At 45.6% G+C, this 16,315-nt stretch overlaps 1 protein-coding gene and 1 non-coding gene across 12 annotated transcripts in view; both read left to right on the top strand.

Annotated features, from left to right (window-relative positions):
• Window positions 1–16,315, top strand: part of MFSD11 (major facilitator superfamily domain containing 11) — a 134,664-nt gene that overhangs the window by 7,929 nt on the left and 110,420 nt on the right. For all 11 annotated transcript variants that reach the window (XR_008650811.2, XR_008650809.2, XR_008650808.2 and 8 more), the window contains one exon: window positions 9,975–10,015. Coding sequence is in view for 4 of the 11 variants with exons in the window: in XM_055242166.2 (XP_055098141.1) it covers window positions 9,975–10,015 (41 nt within the window). In the remaining 7 variants the exon portion in view is untranslated. The remainder of the gene's footprint in view (window positions 1–9,974; window positions 10,016–16,315) is intronic.
• LOC129463265 (U6 spliceosomal RNA) lies at window positions 8,859–8,964 on the top strand. The gene has a single exon (XR_008651071.1). It is a non-coding gene; the product is annotated as a U6 spliceosomal RNA (small nuclear RNA).

Here is a 16,315-nt window from a genome sequence, read left to right as displayed (position 1 = left end):
TGGAAACATTCTATTTTATTTTAAAATAGATTTCGAGTAGATCTAGTCTAGAGATTACCAACCTGTTTAGCCCTAACTGATACCCAGTACTCTCTGTAGGTTACCACAGGCAAGAGAAGGAAGAAAATAAAGGAGGAGCTGCGAGGGAGGAAGAAAAAAAAGGTCACCAGAGGAAGGGAGGTGGTGAAAAGGTGCACAGGGCATTTGAGTCTATTCCTGGCCTTGCCACTGATGTGTGTGTGACCCTGGACAGTGGCAGCAATTCCTGTCGTGTCTCCAGGCCTCAGCTTTCTCACTCAATCCATATGTTTTCATGGGCAAGGAAATAGAAGGCAGCGTTGACCTTGGTTACTGTTTCTGTGATCCAGCTCTAAAGTTTTCCTGTTCTTGTGGTGTCAGTGAGTGGCAGGGCCAGTGATGGTTGTCACAGATGAACCCTCTTGCACTAACTTACGTAGGCGGTTTTCCCCAAGAGTAGTCCAAATAGGGGAATGAGTATACAACCCTGTGTTTTGTAAAAATTGTAAATTACCTAAGCACATTTCTGTTGCAGGTGACACTATTTAAGCATGACAGGCTAGTGATCTGCAGTATCATTTAGATTTGAGGAAGGAGAGATGAGAAATTAATCTCTGCCACCCTTGTTTTGCTTTGTTTGTGATACATTGTGAAGATTGCCTTACAGCATTTTATATATTGTTAAAACTTTCACATTGAGCATCCCATGCTGACTTTGTAATCCAGAAAGGGCCTAAAATTGTCCAGTCAGAGGAGCATTAGATGCTCCAGATTTGCAGTAAGTTTGTGTCAAGCAGAAGCAAGGCAGCGCTTTGGTCTGGATATACTGCCATGCCCTGCTTTCTTGCTCTTTATTGTGCTTCACAGACACTGGGTTTTTTACAAATTGAAGGCTTGTGGCAACCCTGCATCGAGCAAGTCTTTCTCTCCTGCCACTTTTCCAACAGCACGTGGTCACTTCGTGTCTCTCTGTCACATTTTGGTAATTCTCACAATACTTCAAACATTTCATTCTTATGACATCTGTTATAATCTTATAACATCTTTTATAAGATGTGATCAGTAATCTTTGATGTTACTATTGCAATTGTTTTGGGGGCACCACAAACCAGATCCATGTAAGGCGGTGAACTTAATTGATAAATGTTGTATGTGTTCCGACTGTTCCACTGCAGGCCATCCCCCATCTCCCTCCCTCTTCTCCTGAGACACAGCAATATTGAAATTAGGCCAGTTAATGACCCTACAATAGCCTCTATGTGTTAAAGTGAAAGGAAGACATGCATGTTATTACATGTTATAACATGCATATTATTTACTTATTTATTTATCTTGAGATGGAGTCTCACTCTGTCACCCAGGCTGGAGTGCAGTGGCATGATCTCGGCTCACTGCAACCTCTTCCTCAGCCTCCCAAGTAGCTGGGATTATACAGGCATGCACCACCACACCCAGCTAATGACTAATCAAGAAATGACTAAGCTTAGCAAGGAAGCCATGTAGAAAGCTGAGATAGGCTGAAAGCTGTGCCTCTTGTGCCAAACAGCCAAGTTGTGAATGCGAAGGAAAAGTTTTTGAAGGGACTCAAAAGAGCTACTCCAGGGAACACCGAATGATAAGAAAGTGAAACAGCCTTATTGCTGATACGGAGAAAGTTTTAGTGGTCTGGATAGAAGATCAAACCAGCTACAACATTCTCTGAAGCCTAATCCAGAGCAAGGCCTTCTCTTCAATTCTGTGAAGGCTCAGAGACGTGAGGAATCTTTAGAAGAAAAATTTGAAGCTAGCAGAGGTTGGTTCGTGAGGGTCAAGGAAAGAAACCATCTCCATGACATAAAAGTGCAAGGTGAAACAGCAAGTGCTGCTGTAGAAGCTGCAGCAAGTTATCCAGAAGATCTGGCTATTATAATTGACAAAGTAGCTGCACTAAACAACAGGTTTTCAATGTAGACCAAACAGTCTTACATTAAAAGATGCCATCTAGGAATTTTATACCTAGAGAGAAGTTAATGCCTGGCTTTAAACCTTCAAAGAACAGGGCTGACTCTTGTTAGGGGCTAACGCAGCTAATGACTTGAAGTTGAAGCCATTGCTCATTTACCATTCCAGAAACCCTATGACCCTTAAGAATCGTGCTAAATCTACTCTGTCTGGGCTCTAGAAATGCAGTGACAAAACCTGGATGGTAGCACATTTGTTTACGGCATGGCTTATTGACTATTTTAAGCCCACTGTTGAGACCTCCTGCTCAGAAGAAAAGGTTCCTCTCAAAATATTACTGCTTATTGACAATGTACCTGATCAGCCAAGTGCTTTGTTGGAGGTGTACAAGGAGATGAATGTTGTTTTCATGCCTTCTAACAACATTTGTTCTGCAGCCCCTGGATCAAGGAGTAATTTCCTTTTTTTTTTTTTTTTTTTTTTTTTTTGAGACAGTCTTGCTCTGTCACCCAGGCTGGAGTGCAGTGGTGGGATCTCGGCTCACTGCAACCTCTGCCTCCCGGGTTCAAGAGATTCTCCTGCCTCAGCTTCCTCAGTAACTGGCATTACAGGTTTGCGCCACCATGCCTGGCTAATTTCAACTTTCAAGTCTTATTATTTAAGAAATACATTTCACGAGGATATAGCTGCCGTAGATAATGATTCTTCAGAGCTAAGCAAAGTAAATTGTAAACCTTTTGAGAAGGAGTCATCATTCTAGGTAGGTCACATTAAGAACATCTGTGCCTGGGGCTGGGTACAGTGGCTCACACCTGTAATCCCCGCACTTTGGGAGGCTGACGCAGGTGGATTGTTTGGGCGTAGGAGTTTGAGACCAGACGGAGCAACATGGTGAAACTTTTTTTTTTTTTTTTTTGAGATGGAGTGTCACTTTGTCACCCAGGCTGGAGTGCAATGGCATAGTCTTGGCTCACTGCAACCTCTGCCTCCCAGGTTCAAGTGATTCTTCCGCCTCAGCCTCCTGAGTACCTGGGACTACAGGCGCCTGCCACCACACCTGGCTAATTTTTGGATTTTTAGCAGAGACAGGGCTTCACTATGTTGGGCAGGCTGGTCTCGAACTCCTGACCTCGTGATCCGCCCGCCTTGGCCTCCCAAAGTGCTGGGATTACAGGCGTGAGCCACCACATCTGGCAAAACACTTTGTTTTAAAGCACAAACCAGTAGTTACTGGAGAAGGAGTCTGTGAAGGTAAATACCACAAATTCAATGAAAACTGACCCCCTATTCAGTCAGCACATGTTTGTTGTTGGGCCTAGAGGACAAATGCCGCCCATCCCTGTTTTCAAGGAACTGCCAAGTTGGGGAGGTGGATAAGGGGTTGTGTAAGTGTGAGCAGGCGTTCTAGAAATACTGCTCAGCTTTTGTAGCATTCTCTCTTCCTGAATCGTCTCCTAAATTTGGAGCTTCTGTATCTTTGTTCTACAAATAGCACAGACTTGTGGCAGCCCTCTTCTATGCCTGAGGGATATAGGCATGCACAAGACAGATAAGTCCTTGTTCTTACAGGATTTAATTTTAGAGGGGGTGGTAGACAATGCACGTGTAAGAAAATAGCAAAGTGAGTGTTAGGAAGACTGTGAAAGAGGGGGAGAGTTGGGGGTAGAGTGGGGGGGAAGGGGGAGAGGTGGGGAGAGGGGAGAGTGGTGGGGAGGCAGGGGGAGAGTGGTGGGGAGAGGGGGCTGGAGAGTGGGGTGGCTCCCTGAGACCTGCCTGGTGAGACATGAAGGTCAGCGGGTGGCCTTTGCCAAAGCCGGGCAGTGGGAAGGGTGTGGTGGGCTCTGGACTCTAAGAAGGAAGAAGTGGAAGCAGTAGACAGGGTCAGATTATGTAAGCCAAGATAAGGAGGTTTGCGTTTTCTTCTTAGTGTGATTAGAAGCTGTTGAGGGTATAAGTAGAATTCTGTTTTAAAGGTTCCCACCTAAAGGCCTCACAGAAAAAGATTTGAAGACTTGAAAGATTTGAAGAGCTCCAGAGAGATAGCTCTGTCTGTCTTCTGGCTGGGCACAGTGGCTCCTGCCTGTAATCCCAGCACCTTGGGAGGCTGAGGCAAGAAGATCGCTTGAGCCCTGGAGTTTGAAATCAGCCTGGGCAACATAGCAAGACCTAGTCTCTACTTTAAAAAAAAAAAAATGAGCCAGGTGTGGTGGTGCACGCCTGTAGTCCCAGCTACTTGAGAGGCCGAGGTGGGGGAAAGAAGCTTCAGCAAAGGGATTCAAGGTTGCAGTGAGCTGTGGTCACGCCGCTGCACTCCAGCATGGGCAACAGAGCAAGACCCTGTCTTAAAAAAAAAAAAAAATCTGTCCTCTATCTCAAGTGCGTAATTTGCGTCTCTGAGGACTTATTAGCTGGGTGATCTCTAGGTGTTTCTTCATTGGCAGTTACCTCTATCCTCCTTCTCCCCTCCTCCCTGTATTCTTTCCTTCCTCTCTTCTCTTCTTTCCTCCCTCCATCCTTTCATTTCTTACCTTCCTGCATTCATCCTTTCTTTCCCTTCCCTCTCTCCCACCCTCTCTTCCTCTCTCCCTTCTTTTCTTCCTTCCCCTATATTTGAGGTTCTCTGATATTCCAAACATTGTGCTAAATAAAACAGCAGTTTGTGCATTCATGGAGCTTACTTTCTAGTTGGTGACAGAGAGAAAAGAAACAAGCAGGTTTTAAAAATAGCTTTATTGAGATATAACTCATATACCGTATAATTCACCCATCTAAAGTATACACTTCAGTGCTTTTTAGTATATTCACAGAGTTGTGCGTCCATCATTGAAACCAATTTAGAATATTTTATGAATACTTTTATTACCCCAAAAAGGAGCCACAGGATGGATGTGATGGCCCATGCTTGGCCTGTGGTTCCTTTTCCAGGTAATAAAAATCATAGCACTTTGGGAGGTCGAGACAGGCGGATTGCGTGAGCCCAGAAATTTGAGATTAGCCTGAGCAACATGGCGAAACACCATCTGTACCAAAAAAAAAAATACAAAAATTAATCAGGCATGGTGGCGCATGTCTGTGCTCCCAGCTACTTGAGAGACTGAGGTGAGAGAATCGCTTACGCCCAGGAGGCGGAGGTTACAGTGAGCCGAGATAATCACACCACCACACTCCAGCCTGGGTGACAGGGAGAGACCCTGTCTCAAAAAAAAAAGAAGGAACAATGTATGCTGCAGCCGACCTCGATATGGTTCTTTAAATAAAAAAATAAAGCAGGCTGGGCACGGTAGCTTACACCTGTAATTCCAGCACTTTGGGAGGCCGAAGTGGGCGGATCTCGAGGTCAGGGGATTGAGACCATCCTGGCCAACATGGTGAAACTCCGTCTCTACTAAAAATACAAAAATTAGCCTGGTGTGGTGGCGCATGCCTGTGATCCCAGCTACTCAGGAGGCTGAGGTAGGAGAATTGCTTGAACCAGGGAGTCGGAGGTTGCAGTGAGCCAAAATTGCGCCACAGCACTCTAGCTTGGGTGATAGAGTGAGACTCCGTCTCAAAAAAAAAAAAAAAAAAAGCAGAGAAGCAATAGAGAAATATGAGGGTGGGGGGTGGAAGGGGAGCTGTTGCAGTTATAGAGTTGGGCAGGCTGAGAAAGTAACATTTAAGTCAGGGCCTGAAAGAGGTGAGCCAGGTGTGGCTTTTACCTGGAGTGGGATGGTAAGCCATTGGAGGGTTCGAGAGAGGACTGACAGTGATCTAACTTAAATGGTAAACAACTCACTGAATTAAATTGGAAGTGATTTGCAGCTGAATTATTGTATTTTAGTGGTCTGTAGAGTATAAATCAGTTAACTGGGGCCTGAAGGGTAAAATATTGGAATCCTACATGGGATCCTATCCAAGTATAAAATGAGGGTACTACCAATTAATGGCGTCTAAATAGTATTTGCTTCCAGGGAAGGCATGAGTTTTATGATGAGGAAAAAAGTTTTCTTGCTGGTTAGAGCACACTATTTTTTTGTGTGTTAGTAATTTTTTTTTTTTTTGAGACAGAATCTCACTCTGTCGCCTAGGCTGGAGGGCAGTGGCGTGAACTCGGCTCACTGCAAGCTCCGGCTCACTGCAAGCTCCGCCTCCCAGGTTCACGCCATTCTCCTGTCTCAGCCTCCTGAGTAGCTGGGACTACAGGCGCCCGCCACACGCCCGGCTAATTTTTTGTATTTTTAGTAGAGACTGAGTTTCACCTTGTTAGCCAGGATGGTCTCGATCTCCTGACCTCGTGATCCGTCCGCCTCGGCCTCCCAAAGTGCTGAGGATTACAGGCGCGAGCCACCGCGCCTGGCTGTGTTTTAGTAATTTTTTAACTTAATTGGCTCACCATTAGATTCCTTTTATTTCTTAAGTTAACAAAATCTTCTTTACATCACTTTTTTTGGTAAAAATGCCATTTAGAGATACAGGAGTAGACTTAGCTGTTAGGATAGGAAATGTAATCTTTTTTTTTTCTTTTGATACGGAGTCTCGCTCTCTCCCCAGGCTGGAGTGCAGTGACATGATCTAGGTTCACTGCAACCTCCGCCTCCCATGTTCAAGTGATTCTCCTGCCTCGGCCTCCCAGGTAGCTGGGATTACAGGCACCTGCCACGCCCGGCTAATTTTTGTATTTTTAGTAGAGATGGGGTTTCACCATGTTGGCCAGGCTGGTCTCAAACTCCTTACCTCAAGTGGTCCACCCGCCTTGGCCTCCCAGAGTGCTGGGATTACAGGCGAGAAATGTAATCTTTCAAAAATCTTTTGGCTGGGCGCGGTGTCTCACACCTGTAATCCCAGCACTTTGGGAGGCCGAGGCGGGCAGATCACGAGGTCAGGAGATCGAGACTATCCTGGCTAACATGGTGGAAACCCCGTCTCTCCTACAAATACAAAAAAATTAGCTGGGCGTAGTTGCGGGCACCTGTAGTCCCAGCAACTTGGGAGGCTGAGGCAGGAGAATGGCGTGAACCCGGGAGGCGGAGATTGCAGTGAGCCACGATCGTGCCACTGCACTCCAGCCTGGGTGACAGAGCAAGACATCGTCTCAAGAAAAAAAAAAAAAAATCTTTCTAGGATGGGTGTGGAGGTTCACACCTGTAATCCCAACACTTTGGGAGGCTGAAGTCAGAGGATCACTGAGCCCAGAGACCAGCCTGGCAACCTCGTGGAACCCTATCTCTGCAAAAATTTAAAAATTAGCCAGGCATGGTGGTGCATGCCTGTAGTCCCAGTTACTCGGGAGGCTGAGGCAGGAGGATCACTTGAGCCCAGGAAGTCAAGGCTACACTGAGCCATGATTGTGCCAGTGCATTCCAGCCTGATGACAGAGCAAGACTTGGTGTCAAAAAAAAAAAAGGAAAAATCTTTAAAAATTAAGGAAAAAATATTTTTTAAAAACTTTCTTATAATCTTATTAACAATTATGCTTAACTTGCATTATCTTATTTAATTCCCACGGGTAAGTCGTAGCCATCCCTATTTGATGAATGAGGAAATAATACTTGGAGAAATGAAGTCACTCGTCTAAAATCACACAACTAATTAGTGGCAAAGCCAGGCCTCTGACTCCAAATCCCTTGTTTCAACCAGTAGATCATTGTGCGTCCCAGCCATGTCACAAGGAGGGCATTCATGGTTCTGAAGAGTGTTATTGAATATGATTCTAGTATAATTAAAAACTTATTTCTCCAGCTGGGCACGGTGGCTCATGCCTGTAATCCCACCACTTTGGGAGGCCGAGGCGGGTGGATCACGAGGTCAGGAGATCGAGACCATCCTGGCTAACACGGTGAAACCCCGTCTCTACTAAAAATACAAAAAATTGGCCGGGCATGGTGGCAGGCGCCTGTAGTCCCAGCTACTTGGGAGGCTGAGGCAGGAGAATGGCGTGAACCCGGGAGGTGGAGCTTGCAGTGAGCCGAGATCGTGCCACTGCACTCCAGCCTGGGTGACAGAGCGAGACTCCGTCTAAAAAAAAAAAAAAAAAACTTATTTCTCCAAAGGAATCATAGAAGGAAATGTCTGCTTTATGAAAATTGCAGATGAATGAAGGCACATGGTATCAATAAGAACTCTGCCATCCTCAGTATTATAGCTTCGGCGTGTTGTTGCTCAGTCCTCAGACAGCTGCAGTTGCTCTGTATATCACCTTATATAACCCACTTCCGTTTCCCATTGAAGAGAAAATGAGACATAGGATGTACAATGATCTAATGTTAGGCACTTCCTTGACTTCATCAATCTTGGTGGATGAATAAGAAAAATACGTTTTAAGCTTTGGAGCATGATTTCAAGCACTCAGTAGTGTTTCGTCAGTAGCCTTGGTAAACTGGAAAAGTCAGGGATTTTTTTTTTTTTTTTTTTGAGATGGAATCTTGCTCTGTTGCCCAGGCTGGAGTGCAGTGGCGTGATCTCGGTTCACTGCAACCTCCGCCTCCTGGGTTCAAGCGATTCTCATGTCAGCCTCCTGAGTAGCTGGGATTACAGGGGTGCACCACCACACCCTGCTACATTTTTTTGTATTTTTAGTAGAGACAGGGTTTCGCCATGTTGGCCAGGCTGATCTGAAACTCCTGACCTCAAGTAATCCGCCCTCAAGTGATCAGCCCGTCTTGGCCTCCCGAAGTGCTGGGATTCCAGGCGTAAGCCACCGCACCCTGCCCAAGTCTGTGATTTGACCTGCCTTGTATGGATAAATGAAATTGCAGGTTACGATGAAGACCAACCTCTCTCAGCAGGGCAGGAGATAGGCATGAATCCTTGCCTTGGTAATGTTCCGAAGGTAAATATTAGTATAGATTTTAAAATACCCTTCCCTTTTATAATCTGAGATTTGATGCCATTGTTGGTATAGAAACATATATAAAAATCTTGTGCTCACTTTGGCAGCACAAATACTAAAATTGGAACAATACAGAGATTAGCATGGCCACTGCGCACAAGGATGACATGCAAATTCGTGAAGCATTCCATATTTAAAAAAAAAAAAAATCTTGTCACATGTTGGTTACAGGACATCCAGTTCCCAAAAACACTTCATCAGAAAGCACATAGCAGTTGTCACCTGTCAGTGCTTGAATTTTGATGTGAAGCCAATCGAGGGTACAGTACCTGTCAGCGTCTCTTGGTTCTCGATACCCAAACAGTCATAGCAGCAAGGAGATGAATGAAAGCTAACTTCAAGAAAGCCTTCATGATACCACATCCAAAGCAACCACCTCTCAGGATGCAGAAAATAACAAAAGTCTCTGACGGGTTTTAATGCCAAAGAACTTATTTTTCATAGTAAGGGTGGTAGAATATTGAGTACTCACAGATTATTCTCACAGTTTGAAGGTAACAGGATAGGCCAGGTATTGTGGCTCATGCCTGTAATCCCACTTTAGGATGCTGAGGCAGGTGGATCACTTGAGCTCAGAAGTTCAAGACCAGCCTGGGCAATGTGGTGAGACCCTGTCTCTACCAAAATTACAAAAAATTAGCTGGGTGTGGTGGGACCCACCTGTAATCCCAGCTACTCAGGAGGCTGAGGTGGGAGGATGGCTGGTAGGAGGATCGCCTCAGCCTGCGAGGTGGGGGTTGCAGTGAGCCGAGATTGCATCACAGCACTCCAGCCTGGGAGATGCAGTGCCACCCTGTCTCAAAAAAGAAAGAAAGAAAGAAAATGAAAGTAACAGGATAGAAGGTATTTCTGTACTGCCTGAAGTATCATTTCTGAGAAAGACGTGCATAAACATGTACAATAAGTGTAATCTGAAAGAATCGTCTTCCATAGTTAATAGAGAAGTGCCCAGGTGGGACTTTAAACACCTGGAGCTAGGGCATGGCCATGAGGGACACCCTGAGGCAAGGAGCATTCGAGTCACTGGAAATGCATCTGAGACCTGGTATAGGACAGGGTTTTTACGAACGTAAATGAAAATGTGATCGTATTTTTGTTCTTTTATTTTCAAAAAGAAAAACTTCTTTTTCAAATTTTATTTTCTCAGGTCTGCCCAGAACAATCTGACAAAGGCAGTAGATGCTTTTAGTAAGTATTTTCTGTATCTGAAATGCAAGAACTGTTCAGGAACAACTGCGGCATTTGCCTTTCCCCTTTTCCCTGGTAACTTTGGATTGATGACACCCCAGGGTTTGCATTTTTCCAGGTATGCTGCTCTGAAATATATTGATCTTCCTTATCAACATCTCTCTAACATGGGGGTTGTGAGGGATGGATGATGGTATGACTGCCCACCTGCCCAGGTGTGTGAGGGAAGTGGAAAGAGGCTGCACAGCACTCAGGTTCTCGCTGAGGTGGAGAGTCTCCTGGGATTTTTGCAGGGTAATTAAGAGCAGATTGTGGCTGGGCACAGTGACTCAAGCCTGTAATCTCAGCACTTTGGGAGTCCAAGGCAGGCAGATCACCTGAGGTCAGGAGTTCGAGACCAGCCAGGCCAACATGGCAAAACCTCTTCTCTACTAAAAATATAAAAAATTTGCCAGGAGTGGTGGCGTGCATCTATAGTCCCAGTTACTCAGGAGGCTGAGGCAGGAGAATTGCTTGAACCTGGGAGGTGGAGGTTGTAGTGAGCCAAGATTGCCCCACTGCATTTCAGCCTGGGTGACAGAGGGAGACTCTATCTCAAAAAAAAAAAAAAAAAGAGCAGGTTGCTTGCTACTTCTTGGAGCAAAGCAGTAGTTCCAGTGACCCAGAAGGTAGTAAGAATAATCATGTTCATGCATTGAGAAGTCTTCCTGGCCAAAGACTCTGCTGAATTCTTTGTTTTTTACTCTATGTAATTCTCACAATTCTACGAGTATTATATAATACACACCTATCATTGTCTCGGTTTAACAGAACAGAAAACTGAGGCTTAGAGAAATTAAATAATTTAAGGGCCAGGCATGGTGGCTCACACCTGTAATGCCAGCACTTTGGGAGGTCATGGTGAGTGGATCACTTGAGGTCAGGAGTTTGAGACCAGCCTGGCCAACATGGCGAAACCCCGTCTCTACTAAAAATACAAAATTAGTCAGATGTGGTGGCGTGCGCCTGTGGTCCCAACTATTTGGGAGACTGAGGCAAGAGAATCGCTTGAACCCAGGAGGTGGAGGTTGCACTGAGCTGATATCGCGCCACTGCACTCTAGCCTGGGCAGCCGTGAGACTGTCTCAAAAAAAAAAAATTAAATAATTTACCCAAGGTCAACCAGTTAGTAGGTGGCTGAGTTGGGATTTGAACCAGATTCTCATAATTTCCTTCAGAAACTTCCAGTGAGTCCCTTTTGCTTCTGCCTATGGCTCTCTCAGCTTCTTTGTCTTCCCAGGAAAGGGCTGACTGGGGCAGTGATTCTCAAGAAGGGAGCAGCCTTTTGGGGCCATGTGTATTCATTAAGCCTATTGTAGGTCACAGGGCGTTAATGACGTATGGCCCTTGTGGCCCTTGAGTACCTATGATTAGTTTCTAGGTTGCCTTGGGCTGGAGTGCAAATTCTTGATCTAATCAGCCATGGCCTGGCTCATATGACCCAAAGCATGTTAACTCTTGGCCAGGAATGCCTGTAGCTTCTTCTTTTAGAAAGGGTCTATGGGCATGGGAGTCTGAGCCTTCTATACGTAGTATATTGTTTCAGGAATATATTCATAGTTTTTTACATGTATGTGTGTGTATATATATGTGTATATGTATATATGTATGAGTGTGTGTGTGTGTATGTGTGTATGTATATATATATATATATATATATATTTTTTTTTTTTTTTTTTTTTTTTTTTTTTTTTGAGATGGAGTTTTGCTCTTGTTGCCCAGGCTGGAGTACAATGGCGCGATCTCAGCTCACCACAACCTCCACCTCCTGGGTTCAAGCGATTCTCCTGCCTCAGCCTCCCAAGTAGCTGGGATTACAGGCATGTGCCACCACACCTGGCTAATTTTTGTATTTTTAGTAGAGACGGGGTTTCTCCATGTTGGTTAGGCTGGTCTCGAACTCCCGACCTCGGGTGATCCACCTGCCCTGGCCTCCCAAATTGCTGGGATCACAGGCATGAGCCACTGCACCCGGCCTTTTTTTTTTTTTTTTTTTTTTTTGAGACAGAGTCATGCTCTGTTGCCCAGGCTGGAGTGCACTGGCACCATCTTGGCTCACTGCAACTTCTGCCTCACGAGTTCGAGTGATTCTCCTGCCTCAGCCTCCCGAGTAACTGGGACTACAGGCACATGCCACCACGCCCAGCTAATTTTTGCATTTTTTAGTAGAGACAGGGTTTCTCCATTTTGGCTAGGCTGGTCTCAAACTCCTGACCTCAAGTGATCCACCCGCCTCGGCCTCCCAGAGTGTGGGGATTATAGGCATGAGCCACCACACCTGGCTCAGGAATACATTTATAATTATAAATTGAGCCACACATGGTAATTAAAAGGACTATACTCTGACTCCTTTAGCAAGGTAGGAGGTCAATCACTGTCAAAAGTTTGGGTTTCATCTTTGCAGGCCTAGAAACTTGTCCGTCAGGATACCCATTATTAGGCCAGGTGCAGTGGCTCATGCATATAATGCCATCACTTTGGGAGGCTGAAGTGGGAGGATCACTTGAGGTGCAGCATTCGAGACCAGCCTGGCCAACATGGTGAAACCCCGTCTCTACTGAAAATACAAAAATTAGCCAGGCGTGGTGGCGGGTGCCAGTAGTCCCAGCTACTCAGGAGGCTGAGGCTGGAGAATCGCTTGAGCCTGGGAGGTGGAGGTTGCAGTGAGCCGAGATTGCACTCCAGCTTGGGCGACAGAGTGAGACTCCATCTCAGAAAAAAAAAAAAAAAAGAATACCCATTATTGATCACAGAGGCCAGAGGGGAAAAGGACTCAAGCTAAACTCATAGAAATGGCAATTTAACCATTTTTGATGGCACTTGACATTTCTTAGTGAGCCCTTTCATGGATATTTCCTTCTTGTTGTCAGCAGGCTAGAAAGCCACATTGGCTTGCTTGGTGAGCTTGGAGTTTAAAGGGAGGTAGATGACCTGGCTTATGGGATGGTGTCCCCAGCCATGGTGAGGCTGCTCCATCATAGATCCCCCTCTGGCTGTCTGTTAATGTTAACCTGATTCAGGACATCTCAACTAGACAGTTGGACAGACTTTGCCTCAACTGTGTCTGTAAAAGGAGGCACTGACACATTTTGGGCCACATGCTTTGCATTACAGAGCTGGTCAGTTACTTGATAGGATTAACTTGTCATAGGATATTGGGCTGTCAGGTTTGAAGAGGGAGAAGCAAGGCAGCAGCCAAATGAGGTGTGGCACATAGGGTGCTGCAGGGAGAGTAGACTCAGGGGCCAGTTCCTGGGCAATTGGGGCACAACAGGAAGTCATGAGGTAGCAAGGGGGCCAGAGGCACAGGGAGAGAGAGTGAATGGCAAGGCTTCATGTGGCCTGTGTGTGGCCAGTGATTCCTTTATTAATTAATCATGACATTCCTGTGGTTGGGGCTATAATGGATGTTGTACAGAGAAGGTTCCTACATACTATCTAAAAGCACTTAATTGCCGAACTGAATTTATACGTTTAGTGTGCTTCTAAAATATGTTCGAAGGCCGGGCGTGGTGGCTCACGCTTGTAATCCCAGCATTTTGGGAGGCCGAGGCGGGTGGATCACGAGGTCAAGAGATTGAGACCACGGTGAAACCCTGTCTCTACTAAAAATATAAAAAATTAGCCGGGCGTGGTAGTGGGCGCCTGTAGTCCCAGCTACTGGGAGAGGCTGAGGCAGGAGAATGGCGTGAACCCGGGAGGCGGAGCTTGCAGTGAGCTGAGATTGCGCCACTGCACTCCAGCCTGGGTGACAGAGCGAGACTCCGTCTCAAAAAAAAAAAAAAAAAATATGTTCGCAAAGTTTTTAAACATTTATTTTTTGATCTTGAGGAAACAGTGCTAAAGTTCATCTGCTAGGATGAATGTCTGAAAACAGCCAAGAAAATGTTCTCAGGCCGGGCACGGTGGCTCATGCCTGTAATCCCAGCACTTTGGGAGGTCAAGGCGGGTGGATCACGAGGTCAGGGGTTCAAGACCAACCTGGCCATGATGGTGAAACCCCGTCTCTACTAAAAATACAAAAAAAATTAGCCAGGCATGGTGGTGGGTGCCTGTAATCTCAGCTACTTGGGAGGCTGAGGCAGAGATTTGCTTGAACCCAGGAGGCAGAGGTTGCAGTGAGCCAAGATCACACCATTGCACTCCAGCCTGGGTGACAGAGCGAGACTGTGTCTCAAAAAAAAAAAAATGTTCTCAAAGGAAGCAAGAGACTTATCCTAGTAAACACTAAAACCTATTAAGGATTCATTTGCAAACATCAGAATAGCAAGACCAATAAAACAAAGTCTAGAATCAGGCCCATGCTCGTAGAGGAATATAGGATACAATAAAAGTGGGTCTTAAGCAAGGTTAGATAGCTGACTGCATAGAAAAATATATAGATCCATACTTCACTTTATATTAAAACTTACAGTAGATTAAAGGTTAAATGTAAAAATGAAACTATAAAAGTAATTGAGGCTGGGCACAGTGGCTCATGCCTGTAATCCCAGCACTTTGGGAAGCCAAGGTGATGGGGGGATTACTTGAGCCCAGGAGTTTGAGACTAGTCTGGGCAACATGGTGCACCTCTCTACAAAAAGTACAAAAATTAGCTGGGTTTTGGGGCATGCACTTGCAGCCCCAGCTACTTGGGAGGCTGAGGTGGAAGGATTGCTTGAGCCCTGGAGGTCAAGGCTACAGTAAACAGTGATGGCGGCCGGGCGCGGTGGCTCACGCCTGTAATCCCAGCACTTTGGGAGGCCGAGGCGGGTGGATCACGAGGTCAGGAGATCGAGACCATCCTGGCTAACACAGTGAAACCCCGTCTCTACTAAAAATACAAAAAATTAGCCGGGCGAGGTGGTGGGCGCCTGTAGTCCCAGTTACTCGGGAGGCTGAGGCAGGAGAATGGCGTGAACCCCGGGGGGCGGAGCCTGCAGTGAGCCGAGATCGCGCCACTGCACTCCAGCCTGGGTGAAAGAGCGAGACTCCGTCTCAAAAAAAAAAAAAAAAAAAAAAAAACAAACAGTGATGGCGTCACTGCACTCCAGCGTGGGCACAGAGCAAGACCAAATCTCAAAAAAAAAAAAAAAAAAAAAAAGTGATTGAAGAAAATAAATGTAAAACTTCAGTCAACACAACCTAACAAACTTGAAACGGCAAGGAAAATCTGGGGAAAATATTTGCAATATGTGATAAAGAGCTGTTATGAACCAATAAGAACAGCATAAACCCTCCAGTAGAAAATAGGCATTTTACAAATATGGAAAAAAATTGTTATAACTTAAGTATAATTGACCCTCGAACAGTGTGGGGCATGGACACTCCATTCCATACACCCCTACCCCCGCCACACACAGTTGAAAATCCACATATAACTTTTGACTCCCCCAAAACTTAACTAAAGTCACCGTTCACTGGAAGCCTTACTGATAACATAAACAGTTGATTAACACATATTTTGAGTCAGGCACAGTGGCTCACACCTGTAATACCAGCACTTTGGGAGGCCAAAGTTGGGAGGATCACTTGAGCTCAGGAGTTGGAGACCAGCCTGAGCAACACAGTGAGACCTTATCTCTACTAAAAATTAAAAAAAAATAAAAATTAGCTGGGAATGGTGGCACGTCCCGGCTATTAATACTTGGAGTGCTGAGGCAGGAGAATCAATTGAGCCTGGGAGATTGAGGCTGCAGAGAATTATGATCATACCACTACATTCCAGCCTGGGTGACAGAGCAAGAACTTGTCTCAAAAAAATAAAATATATTTCTTTTTCTTTTTTTTTTTTTTTTTTTGAGATGGACTGGCACTCTGTCACCCAGGCTGGAGTGCAGTGGTTCTATCTCAGCTCACTACAATCTCCACCTCCTGGGTTCAAGTGATTCTCCTGCCTCAGTCCCCCGAGTAGCTGGGATTACAGGCGCCCAACACCATGCCTAGCTAAATGTTTTGTATTTTTCTTTTTTTTGAGACGTAGTCTGGCTCTGTCACCCAGGCTGGAATACAGTGGTGCGATCTCAGCTCACTGCAACCTCCGCCCCCAAGGTTTAAGCGATTCTCTTGCCTCAGCCTCTTGAGTAGCAGGGACTACAGGTATGTGCCACCGTGCCTGGCTAATTTTTTTTGTATTTTTGCTAGAGATGGGGTTTCACTGTGTTAACCAGGATGGTCTCGATCTCCTGATCTCGTGATCTGCCTGCCTTGGCCTCCCAAAGTGCTGGGATTACAGGTGTGAGCCACCGCGACTGGCCTTTTTTGTTGTTGTTGTATTTTTAG

Source organism: Symphalangus syndactylus, chromosome 14 (assembly GCF_028878055.3).
Source record: "Symphalangus syndactylus isolate Jambi chromosome 14, NHGRI_mSymSyn1-v2.1_pri, whole genome shotgun sequence".
NCBI lineage: Eukaryota > Metazoa > Chordata > Mammalia > Primates > Hylobatidae > Symphalangus > Symphalangus syndactylus.
This window is presented reverse-complemented; position numbering and strand designations above follow the sequence as displayed.